The sequence below is a fragment of the Sodiomyces alkalinus genome (assembly GCF_003711515.1).
Source record: "Sodiomyces alkalinus F11 unplaced genomic scaffold SODALscaffold_1, whole genome shotgun sequence".
NCBI classification, from domain to species: domain Eukaryota; kingdom Fungi; phylum Ascomycota; class Sordariomycetes; order Glomerellales; family Plectosphaerellaceae; genus Sodiomyces; species Sodiomyces alkalinus.
In genome coordinates, this window is record NW_021167079.1 from 6,092,517 (window position 1) to 6,104,226 (window position 11,710).

At 53.7% G+C, this 11,710-nt stretch overlaps 4 protein-coding genes across 4 annotated transcripts; all 4 read left to right on the top strand.

Annotated features, from left to right (window-relative positions):
• Nucleotides 1–2,444: 2,444 nt before the first annotated feature.
• On the top strand, nt 2,445–3,062 carry SODALDRAFT_319852 (hypothetical protein; the record flags this gene model as incomplete). The annotated part of the gene is made up of 2 exons (XM_028609480.1): nt 2,445–2,501; nt 2,571–3,062. The coding sequence occupies 2 exons, from the start codon at nt 2,445–2,447 to the stop codon at nt 3,060–3,062; spliced, it is 549 nt and encodes a 182-aa protein (XP_028471184.1).
• A 1,740-nt stretch (nt 3,063–4,802) lies between these two features.
• SODALDRAFT_355581 (hypothetical protein) lies at nt 4,803–5,590 on the top strand (the record flags this gene model as incomplete). Its single annotated transcript, XM_028613827.1, has 4 exons — nt 4,803–4,888; nt 4,939–4,971; nt 5,074–5,194; nt 5,351–5,590. 4 exons carry the CDS (start codon nt 4,803–4,805, stop codon nt 5,588–5,590), a joined length of 480 nt encoding a protein of 159 aa, XP_028471185.1.
• A 306-nt stretch (nt 5,591–5,896) lies between these two features.
• On the top strand, nt 5,897–8,854 carry SODALDRAFT_266535 (hypothetical protein; the record flags this gene model as incomplete). The annotated part of the gene is made up of 3 exons (XM_028607494.1): nt 5,897–6,286; nt 6,415–7,671; nt 7,766–8,854. The coding sequence occupies 3 exons, from the start codon at nt 5,897–5,899 to the stop codon at nt 8,852–8,854; spliced, it is 2,736 nt and encodes a 911-aa protein (XP_028471186.1).
• Nucleotides 8,855–9,951: 1,097 nt separating this feature from the next.
• Nucleotides 9,952–11,435, top strand: SODALDRAFT_327578 (RmlC-like cupin). The gene has a single exon (XM_028610469.1). The coding sequence runs from the start codon at nt 10,147–10,149 to the stop codon at nt 11,224–11,226; it is 1,080 nt and encodes a 359-aa protein (XP_028471187.1). The 5' UTR covers nt 9,952–10,146; the 3' UTR covers nt 11,227–11,435.
• Nucleotides 11,436–11,710: the final 275 nt, after the last annotated feature.

Sequence of the window (11,710 nt, forward strand, 5' to 3'; positions counted from 1 at the left end):
GTAGATTTGGGCCGGGGGGGGGAGCCCTTTTTTTTTTTTTTTTTTTAAACCAAAAAAATAAATGACCATGGTAGGTAGAGCTTTCCCAGGACCTAAATCGGGAGGTTTATCTCTTATCGGTCAGTCCCCATCCAAATTTCTTTATCTTCAGTATCTTAAGCCAGATAAGGTAACCGATAACGATAGCGGCTGATACAGGTAATGAAGCACCTTGCCATACGCCACCTCACCTTGCGTAGGGCGGAGTAGTACCTCTGCGCTATAGGTGATTTTCTTCCTTTCACTCAACTGGCTAAGGTATGGATTCTCAAGTTACTGTTCTGTCCTCGAGACTATACGGTATTGTACTAGCAGCGGTTCAGATCTACCATGTCCAATTTGGAGATGCAGGTATATATGCCAGACCAGAGCCACAGTACGAATGTGCTCCATATGTCGCAGCATTCGGTGTGTGACCTGGATGGTGCCGAATGAGGAAACCTTATGCACCGCGTTGGAAACTCGGGCGAGCTTGGCCATGCGTAGAGACGAGACAAGAACTGCAGGTCTAGGAAACCTCGTTCCTGAAAACGATCAGGGAGGCGTTGTGGAAGGGCAGCTGCAGGTATCCCGGTGGCAATCTCATACAACAAGGCAATATGAAGTACATATATCCTCTGTTAAATTGCTACCTTGTGTCTACACTCAATTACTTCGTACTCTGGACGGGTACCGGCGCCGGGGACTGACGGAATGGACGGAATGGACGGAATGGACGGAATGGACAGAATGGACAGGATGATACCTAATTATGATTCGAATCCTTGCGTCCTGAAATTCACATGTGATTGCCAAGCATCGCCACAGCATTCTTTTTGCCCGCAGCGCGAGGTTGCAGAATGGATTACGACACAAAGTGGTCACGATTGGAATGAGAATGGCGGGCTGCGTGGTTCTCCCTCCGTTTCTTTCCATGTCCTGTCTATTGATAGAGGCCATGTGAGTGTCGATGAAATACTCAACTCTTCTTACTTACGTACGTAGTCGAGAGTGGAATTTCAAACTCACAGTTGAAGTCCGATGAATTGTTGATCTATTTTAGACTGCTACCTAATCCATTATGCGCCAACTCTATCCATGGAATGAAGCCGTAATAAGGGAGATAAGGTCTCTTGGACCATACCTAACTAAGGTGGGGGTTGATGGAAGGACTTCGTGGGGGTCGCTTTCTATCTGTAAGACTGCTTTCACATGTCAGACTTATTGCAGGTGACAGGGATCGTTCATTTCCTTCCATGCCTTCCTTCTTGTTGAAACAAAACAAGTTGATTAATCAGACATACCTACCCTCGTTCGAACGATACGATGATGAAAATCGACGGCGATTTGCGATGTTATTGGCGCAAGCCAGCCCAGAACGAAATCGACGGCCAATGGTGTTGTCATGGCGTCCACGTTGGCGACAACTCAAGATGCAGCTTGGGGGATCCAGGCCGCAGCTAGTTGGAACTAGTCATAGCCTCACACGCAATGTCGATGACATGCGCCCGTCAATACGGTTCTGGCCCCGGTGGGGTATTTTCTGGTTTATCCCCGCCGTTCCTTCTCTTCACATTCATCATCGCACATGTATCATGTATCCATACATACCGTAACTTATAGGCAGGCTCTCGCTCGCCCCGAGCTATGTTGAGCTAGGTTTTTTTTTTGGTACGAAGTACGAAAATGGGCTGACCCCGGCCGGCGGACCAACTAATCCGGCATTTGTTACTCCCCGACTCTCTCGCCATCCCATTCCCTTCCCTCAAAGCACATGCACATGCACATGCACATGCCCGTGTTTCGCTGCGAATTCCCCTGGCCACCGCACGAGAAATCTGCCCCTCGGCAGCTGTGAACCGGGCGGGCTTTGACGGTGAGGCCAGGGCACTTCGATTGGTGTCTTAAAATCATATGAAGTTGTCGGCACTACCTGCACAGTGTACCTGACACTTCCGTCCCAGGGAGCAGGTCCGGCCCTATCTATGTGGATAGCTGCCCGTGTCAGTCTCGGGCCTGTGAACCCGTATACCCCGCCGTGGGTAGTATAATATTAACACTGGTCCTACACATTCCATCCATCTCCTCCCTTCAGTCAAAAACCCCGGAGTGGTTCATAAGAGTATTTCCCCCCTCCTTCCCTTCTCCTTCTCCTTCTTTCTCTCCCTCCCTCTTCGTCGCACCTGTCACCATTCTATCGTCTATCATCCTTCCCGCGCCGTTTCAGTGGAAACTCCCTCCCCCCTCGCGACTCTCTTTCAAGTCCCGAGGCTTTACCAGACGTTGATCCTCCCATCGAGGCTAGACCTCAATTTATTGTTCGTGAGCACTGGACTCAAGTGGACCGGTATTGCGCGACAGTTTTATCTGACTTTCGCCTGTTATCCAGACAACCACAGCCCCAGAGACACCGAATAAGGCCAGACATGGCTCAGGTCAATGGAGACTTCTCTGGGTCGAGTCCCAGCTCAGTTTTCCTCCAGGTATGTTTTTTGTCACTTTCCGTCGTCCTCGGGAAGCCTGCAAGTCCACTCTGCTGACGTCCTCCCCAGCATCTCCTCGACTACCCAGTGGTCTACGATGGCGTTTCCACGTTCAAACAGAACCCGTACGGACAAAAGTCACTACAGCTCAGCGACTCGGCCTACAAGACTTTCGCGCAACCACTGGCGCCTTTCTTGAACAAGCCGTTCCAGTTCGTGCGACCCTATCTCCAGAAAGCCGATTCACTGGGAGACCAGGCACTGTCCAAGGTGGAGGAGACCGCGCCCTTCGTCAAGAAGCCCACCCGCCAACTTGTGGCGGACGCGAGGGCCCTCGTTGGGTTTCCCTACCGAACTGGACTTGAGGCGAAGGATCATGTCCTGAACACGTATTCGGCCGAGTGCAAGAAGGCCGGCGGCGACGGCATCGTAGCTCATAGCAAGGCGCTCGTCAGCACGGCCCTGATTTCAAGCAGCGAGTTGTTGGGCTGGGCTAGCACCATCATGCACCGCCGAGGGACGGAGGCGAAGGAAACTGTGAAGGAAAAGGCGAATCATTAGACGAGTGGCTTAGTTGTACCAATTTGAGTACGTGACTGGCGAGCTTCGTCGTTCGAGAAATAAATTAATAATATCGAATACATTGAATACGCGCTGGAGATGGCTTCTTTCTGGGGGGGGGGGGGGCTGAACGCTGTTATTCTCCGGTTCTATTTTGAACTGGGAGTTTCGGGGGCAGGGCCGCCTGGTCGAAGACTCGGGGTCTGCATGCAGCTACGTATGCCCGCTCGGTTGGCTCCATCACGCTCCGAGCCGAAGCTGCGATCATCGTCCTAACGGCCTCGGACCCGGATTTGTGGGTCTCTGCGAAGCAGAACGCCGGGATGCTCGCGCTTGGTGAACAAACTGACCGATGGCAAGGCTTATCCTATGCGAATGGTTATCTGGGCATTTGCAGTAAGGTAGTTTTACAGAGACCGTGTGTGTGTGTCATATGAAGAAGCATTGTAAGTGGGATACCAGGTTCGAGACTTGGGATATGGCATCTCAGTCCACTCATTCTGGTCATGATCACACTGAGGTTCGGGAAGGGCCATGGTCAAGAAGCCAATGGAGATAGATGCCCTACCTTCACCGACGACGCGGATAATGTTTGTACGAATAGTACATGGATAACTTCGCAGACATGTATCCGTACTTTTATATAATACTTCGTAGTGATGCTGGACACAAGTAGTCTATGTATGGCGTTAAGTAGGTATGCAGGTTTGAATAATGAGATGTCAGGTTGGGTTTGATACCCGATAGTACCCTGCCGTGGTCTCCATATGGACTATTATTGAGTAAGGTAGCTGAGTAGCAAGCTTCTTAGTCTCTTCGGCCGTGATGGTCTTTTGGCGTCGGTTAGGGTATTGGCTAGCTAACTTGTAATAAAGGGAGACGGTCGTCATGGCCTCTCGGCAAATATTTTGACATGTCCAAGTGTGTGGACTATCCGCACCTTTTTAAGGCGATTCTTTGACTCGTATCGCCATACCTACCTACTGCCTTGGCACGAGGAACGAATTCGTAGCCCGGCTAAATTATTCCGTATCCGTACCCACGTTATACTTCTTCTTGAATCTACGAGTATCTACGTATCGTATAGTAAAGCTATCGCCTCGTAAGCATCACCCCTCCACTTCTCAGTTACAAGGTTGGTGCGAAAGCTGTGGAAGTCCTTCGTAGGTCGGCAGCGATGTGCCAACACCGCACCGCAACACCAGTGGTAATTACAGTCTTAATTTCTTCGAATAGCCCGAGCTCAACGAGTGGAAAGGAACCAAATGATAGGCACGACTCGCGCACTTTTTGGAATATCCAACAATAACGGCATCGCGAAACATTATTCGCCGTCTTCGTACATACGTTTCAGATTTCGTGCTTTTCCCTTGCCTTTCCGATTCTTGTTTTGTCTTTCCTTTTCTTTTCCTCTCTTTCGGTTTCTCCCCCCTTTCTCCAACCAGATCCTCCGTACTTATCCCGATACAATCACATATCGGTATAATATGAACACATTCAATGCAAGGTCGAAACAAGAACCATGAGCGTTGGACAATTCAGGGAGAACAAGGTGGGGGGGGTAAAGGGAGCTCGACGGGAGGGGGCGTGTTGACGAGCCTTCTTCTTCCAGAGAGGCGCAATTTCCCGTTGGTCGCATTTGAGCCGTTTCATTCGTCAGCTCTCGAGTTGGTGGACCTCAAATCTAAGAGCTAGTCAGGGACCCCCTTGTCAAGGAACACGGTCCTAGCTTCGTTCATTATGAGAGCTAGTGGGTTCCCGACCCACTGCCATGTGCCGCCCGGGCCTCCTCAATTCGCACCGTCCGTGACGGAGTTCGGCTTTTGGTGCGCATTAAAAAATTGTGGAAAATAGGGAGCACAACAGTACTGTACAGTGTGCAACAGCTTCTGTACGTGTACGACTACGGGTATGTATCTTTGTACGGCCTACAACGTACATTATACAGTTGTACAACGTACTTCGTACAACGTAACTGACCTCGCAGAAGCAAGCTGTAGCGTCGTATCAGAACCCCAGAACCACCCCTGAGTACCCCTGGCAGCGAAAATTGCCCTGACAGCGTGAGCATGGGACTGAGCCGGGATGTTCAATTGAGCATCGTTTCCAATTTGCAAGTCGTTTCCCTATCCGTGTGTTACCATGGGAAGTTCTGCTCGTCTCGGCCAATTTCGCGAATTCGCTCTGGGTCTGATCACCCCCCTTCTCGTTCCCCTTCCTAGTTGATGGTCCGTTCCCTCACTCTTCCACCCATCCCACGCCCCCCCCCCCCTTGACTCTGACTCGAGGGCCGAAGATTTGATCCGACCGAGTGGTTTGGAAAGGAGAGGAGGCGTTCGTTTCCTTCTAAGACGTCTTGGGCTCCTGTCTTTGGCCTGCTTCACCTCCTGTCTGTCTCTGTCCCCACCGGCCGGCTCCCATCGTCCGCCCTATCGTTTGCCCTTCCAGTCCTTCTCACCCTTCTCTCTCTCTCCTTGTTCTCTTCGTCCATCTCCATCTTCGACCTACAGCCCGTGTATTTCTCGTGATCTCCTTGATCCCGAGAACGACGCGTCCACGGCGGCTCTGGCTGTGTAGGGATTCGTGTGAATCTTCTGGTGCGTGCGGGACGTTTGTCTCCCCAGATAGATCGTGCGTTGTTTTCTACCTTTCTTTATTTTCCCTCTCTTGGATCCGTTCCGACGTGTTGAACGGCGGACGTCGCAAGACGCTGGGCGGTTGTTTTTCGAAGAAGTATCACCGAGTCGGATCCGTTCAGGCGTATCCCCATACGCACCACTTCTCCATCGCCTTTTTTTTTTTTATTTTTTATTTTTATTTTTTACCGAGCAACCATGGCCCCTTCTCTCAACACCCACTCTTCCTTTACGCGCCCTCGCACCGGCGACCGCGAGGGCCGTCCGACGACCAGAGACCAGGGCGACAATAACCTGATCATTCCGAGCCGCACGTCGTCGCTTCACTCTCGCATCACCCAGCCGATTCCCTCGACGCTCAATGTCAAACCTCAGCAGCGCACGCCGAAGACGCTTACACATGCCTATATGGTCTGCGGTGTTGGCCGGGAGCCGTCTCAATGGGTTAAGGCCCCGCCCCCTGCCCAGGGCAAGATTGGTCATATGAAGGGAGCTGTCGGCCAATTTTGGCTGCCGGAGATTCTGGGTAGCAGTCCCAGGCTTGAGCAGGACAACGAGATCGCCAGATCGCTTCATGCTGCCATGAGGGTAAGTCACCCCATCAGGACCAACCCCAGCCAACCCAAGTATTCTATTTTCTGTCTCAACTTGCCTTGGGCGACAATAGTTTGTCTGTCACGGGTTAAGCATCGGCTAACGATCGACGACGAACACAGGCCTGCTTCCCCCACGACGTCGAGATTTGCACCGGACGAAGCCAACCCCATTGCGTTCATCATGCTTTCGTGCTCCAGCAGGATTCCTCCCACACACTCTATGGCATCTGCCTACGCGTCTGGTCTCGCGCCGACGAGAAGCGGGCGGAGACGATTCGGGACCTGAGGAAGAGGACGGAACCTGACTTTTACGACAATCCCGAAGAGACATATTGGATCCCCTACTGCCTCTCTTTCCTGTCCCGGTACCCGCTGTACAACCTGCTGGGTGACTACTTGAGGGGCATGTGGATTCACTGGAACAAGGCAACCAATCTGTTCCATGCCGAGGAGGTTTCCCGTATTCTCAGCTTCCCCGCCCCGCGGCTCAACGACCTTGTCCGGATCGACATGAAGGACTACGCGTTGTGTTACCAATTCCCCTCTTCGCCGACGGGTTTCCAGAACTTTGCCATGTGGCCCTTGTTCTGCTGCCTTTCGATCCCCAACATTGTGGGCGTCGTCGAGGCAGCCATCTCCCCGACGCGCCGTATCATCCTCGTCAGCCACTACCCTGCGATGCTTACCATGGCGGCCGAGACGGTCAGATACTGTGTGAGGGTGTACGAGTGGAGTGGCCTCTACGTCCCGGTCGTTCATGCCCGTCATGCCAAGGAACTGGTTCAGGAACCCGGCCCTTACATACTCGGCATCACCGCCGAATGCCGATCGCTCTTCACAGCACCCACTGATGCCTTGGTCGTGGACTTGGACCGCAACTTTGTGCTCACCTCGAGCCCTCCAACGGCACTGAATCCGGGTCAGCGCAACAAGTTCGTCACCCGTCTGACACAGGCTCTCAATGGCGACGTCACGCCGTCCGGCGTCCCCCAACATCTCCGCTCCGCCTACGGTGGAGGCAAGTTGATCCCCGCCGGGCAGATCATTGTCATGCGTGGCGAGGTCGAGTCGATCCAGGATCCGGAGTGGTGGAACCAGGACGCCGTCATGACCGTCATGGATCACGTCTGCGAGAAGATGGGCCGCAACACGGGCCTCAAGGCCGTCTTCGGGGGAGCGGTCAAGAAGCCGCTCATGACGAAGGTGTCTATGAGGCATCTGAATGAGATTGTTCGCGAGAGGAACCAGTACTCTCGCGACGCACTGGAGGCCTGGCAAGATTTTATCAACCTGAAGGGTCGCATGGATACCGAGCTCAACAAGGTCACCAAGCGGAACAACTATCTGGTTGAGGAGCTTGAGAGCTGGAAGCAACAGGTTCGCGCCCCCCCCACCCCCCCCCCCTTCCCCGATCGTTGACCTCGGATTTGGTATAGAAGTACGCATGCTAACTTGGTGCCTTCTTTTTTAGTTCCTGAAATTCCAAGCCTTTGCCGAACAGCTCACGAAGGAAACACAGGACCTGAAGTCGAAGATTGAGAATCACAAGAGGGAGAACAGGCGGCTGGCTGGCCTGCTTGACCAGCAGAAGGACGACAATGCCCGGCTTACCGTACGCCTGGGCGGCACTGAGAAGCAGCGTGACGATGCGCTTGAGGCACTTGTGCTCCAGCAGGAGATTGCCGAGGAGCTGGAGCGCGAGCGCAAGCGTAACAAGAAGGAGCTCGCTGCGCTGCAGCATACCAACGCAACTATCATGCGGCAGCGGGACGAAGCGCGTCGCGTTGTGCTCCACCTGCGCAGCCTCATTGGCGGACAAAGCCACCACATGGAGCACCTCGTCCGCTCTCTTACCAAGCCGGACGAGCTCATCTCGGAGATCGAAACCGGCTTCGAGCACGACGAGGGCGGCGAGCAGGACGGCCCCACACCCAACGAGGGTCTCTCCCCAGAAGCCCAAGCCAATCTCCGGAGCGCCGCTCTGGCCAACAAGCGCATGTCGGCGTCTAGTTTCATCGACGTGGCCGATCGTCATCTCAAGGACAAGACGGACGCCATTGCGCACATCATCCGGAACATTGCCGAGCAGTGCCAGGCTGCCGTGGAGGGCCTGCAGCTCGCGCAGGACGCCGAGATCGACGAGCGTGCGAGGCGAGCGGCGGCGCACCGCCGGCACAGCAACCTGTCGATGGCGCACAGCGACGACGGCAACGACACTCTCTCCAACGCCGCGTCGGAGGTTGGCGATGACAGCTTGCTCCACCCCACCTCGGGGCGCGCGTCGAGCATCCCCCCCACACCGGACCTGGTGCCGAACCGGAGCAGCACGGCCATGTCTTTCGCCTCGACGGCCACGACGCCCGAGCGGTCGAGCCAGCAGTTCATGATCCGCGAGGACATCCCCACCAAGATCGTGGAGGACGACGAGGACGACCTGGAGGAAGGCCGCAGCGAGTCGGAAACGATTCCCCAGGAGCACGGCCTGGTCGGCAAGCATGCCGAGAGCTTGATCCACAGGCCCTCTGGGGCTAGGATTAGCGCCTTGGGCGGTTCCCGCTGAGCGTCGTCGTGAAGATGTTTTCATTATGCTGGGGTGAATCCTGGACGTCTTTCAAGTTTCATTTCCGTCGAGTTCAAGCCGCTGGTGTTTATTGTCCCAGTCTGTCTTCTCTGCCTGGTCGAAAATGGCCAAAATTCTCCGTCTCTTGCTCTTGTGCTCTCCCTTACGACTTTTTTGTTTCATTCAATCTCTCCCTCTTCCTTTTCTCCCCCGCTTCGACGAAGTCGTCCTGAATCTTGTCTTTTCTGGCGTTGATACTCCTGCCGTTTGGTTTTCTTTTGTTTTCATCGTTCATAACCCACCTCCTCAAGCAGGGATAATCAGCGATCCTAAACATCGCGACTTAGCTGCGAGTAGCGGGTTTTATTCCAACAAGTTCCACAAGATTTCTCACATCGGTCTACTCGCGCCGATTTTGTCGTGCCGCTGGCATATCTACATTCTGCTGGGAGAAGGGGAAGAGACTTTTGCTGGGGTTGATTTGATTATTCCCAGCATGGTCGAAATTGTTCACACACATTTACCGTGTCCAGATGGTCTAGCTCCAAAATTCCTGTAGCACTCTTAACGAATTCTAAGTCTCTGGCCTTTCTTGAGAAGATATGACCCTTCGTTTCTTAATCGTCCTGATTCCACTCAACATGCTCTGTTGGGGATGGATTTTACATGCACCGCGTCTGAACTGATCGCTACGATGGTCACGATGATATGGATGCTGCTGTTCGGTGACTGTCTCGGTAAGGTAAGGGTAGGTTGAAGAGCCCACAGTGAATGACAAAGGTTTCTACCCGTTTACGCGTATCTGTATCTGTATCTGTGTCTGTATTATTTTTAATGGCAGGACGACACCTATGAGCTGCGTGGAAACATCTTTGCCCCCTCTCTTTGTTGATACGAGTAATACTGATTGGGATCCATAGGTGCTGATGTAAGCGGTGACCAAGTATGGGCGTTGCTTACGGAGTCTGAGCAGCTTGTCTACACGTGTACACGAGGAGGAAGTGGGTAGGGGTCTCCCCTCTCCTACAAAGTAATTACGAAGTATTACCAACTCTACTGCCGGTATTTACAACGTACCATCAATTCTGGGGACATCTCCACGATTCGTCTACACGTATGATTACTAGGTAGGTACCCGATTAGTGAGACGAATTCAGCATGGCTCACAGGGTCCATAATAGACTACCGCTTGGAGTCGCTCGTTCCCTCAGTTTCTTCCCCGAAAACAGATATAAACTAGATCCGTTCGCGAATTGTATAAAAGAACCCCCCCGCAACAACCCGTATTCCAGATGAGGGCTCTTTTAGTATCCGCGTCTCTTCTTGTAGGCCTCGCATCTTTTCTATTCTTTATCGGCAAGGACCATATCCAGCACGTCGTGACATCGACCGCAATAACGATCCTCAGCCAGCTCAACATCAACAAAGCCACCACCCAGACCCCACACCTTCAAGCCACCGAAATGTCGGTCTCTCGCGCAATTCGCAAGGCCTTCTTGGCCGTTGAACAAGCCGAAGGTGCTGGCGCCCGGGTCAGGCGCTCCATCGGCACCCCGCAATTACGCAACCTGTCACCCTTCCTCATGCTCGATCATTTCTCCATCAAGCCCGGCGCCGGCTTCCCCGACCATCCCCATCGCGGACAAGAAACCATCACGTACCTGCTCCACGGAGGAGTCGACCACGAAGATTTCGCGGGCAACGCCGGAACCATCGAGAGCGGCGACCTGCAATTCATGACGGCCGGCCGGGGCATCGTGCACGCCGAGATGCCCAGGCAAAACCCCGACGGCAGCGCCAACGTCGGCCTGCAGCTCTGGGTCGACCTCCCGCAGCACCTCAAGGCCTGCGAGCCGCGCTACCGCGACCTCAAGGCCGCCGAGATCCCGACGGTCGACGCCGACGACGGCCGCGTCCACATCAAGGTCATCTCGGGCCAGAGCCACGGCGTCGATTCGGTGCGCGACCTCGCCTACACCCCGGTGTGGATCCTGGACCTGCAGATCAAACCCGGCGGCAAGGTCACCCAGCCGCTGCCGGCTGGTTGGAACGCCTTCGCCTACGTCCTCGACGGGCAGGTCCTCCTCGGCAAGGGGGACCAGCAGCAGCCGGTGGGCCAATACCACAACGCCGTCCTGTCGCAGGAGGGCGACGTGGTCGACATGGCGGTGGACGCGGGGGCCGAAGGCGACGCGCGCGTCATCCTCATCGCCGGAACGCCGCTGGACCAGCCCATCATCCAGTACGGACCGTTTGTTCTGACCTCGAAGGATGAGGTCTACCAAGCCCTGGCGGACTATCAAACACACTCCAACGGCTTTGAGCGGGCTGCGGGTTGGCAGAGCGAAATTGGAAAGTCCATGGTCCGTTGAAATGGGAGAGGTCAAGACGTTTCTCCTTTCACCAATGACATGACCACTTAACTAGGTGGCATTGGCTGTGCCCTTGTGTATATACGGATAGTTATATGGGACGTACGTTGCGTTTGTTTTATTGCTAGCCGGCGTTGTTGTCATGGGAGGTTTCGGGTGTTTATCACCTGTACTGGCAAGTTAAGCATATAGACATATTGGAATTGGCTATTTTCTTTTAAGAGCAAACCGATCCTACTATCAGTGCCGGTCAAGTGAATACGAATAAGGTAAGGTAAGAAGAGTAAGTGCAATGGAGGGGAACATTCCAACATTAAGACATTGGACGTGCTTTGGTAAATGCGAGGTATCGAAAGTCAGGTACCTTTTTTGGACTAAATTACGAAGTACCTTTAGGTATACAAGGTACCGTATACATCGTACCTTACGTTATACCTCAGGTAGCACCGATTCCACTCAATCGCCGCTTCGCGTCTGCCCCCCC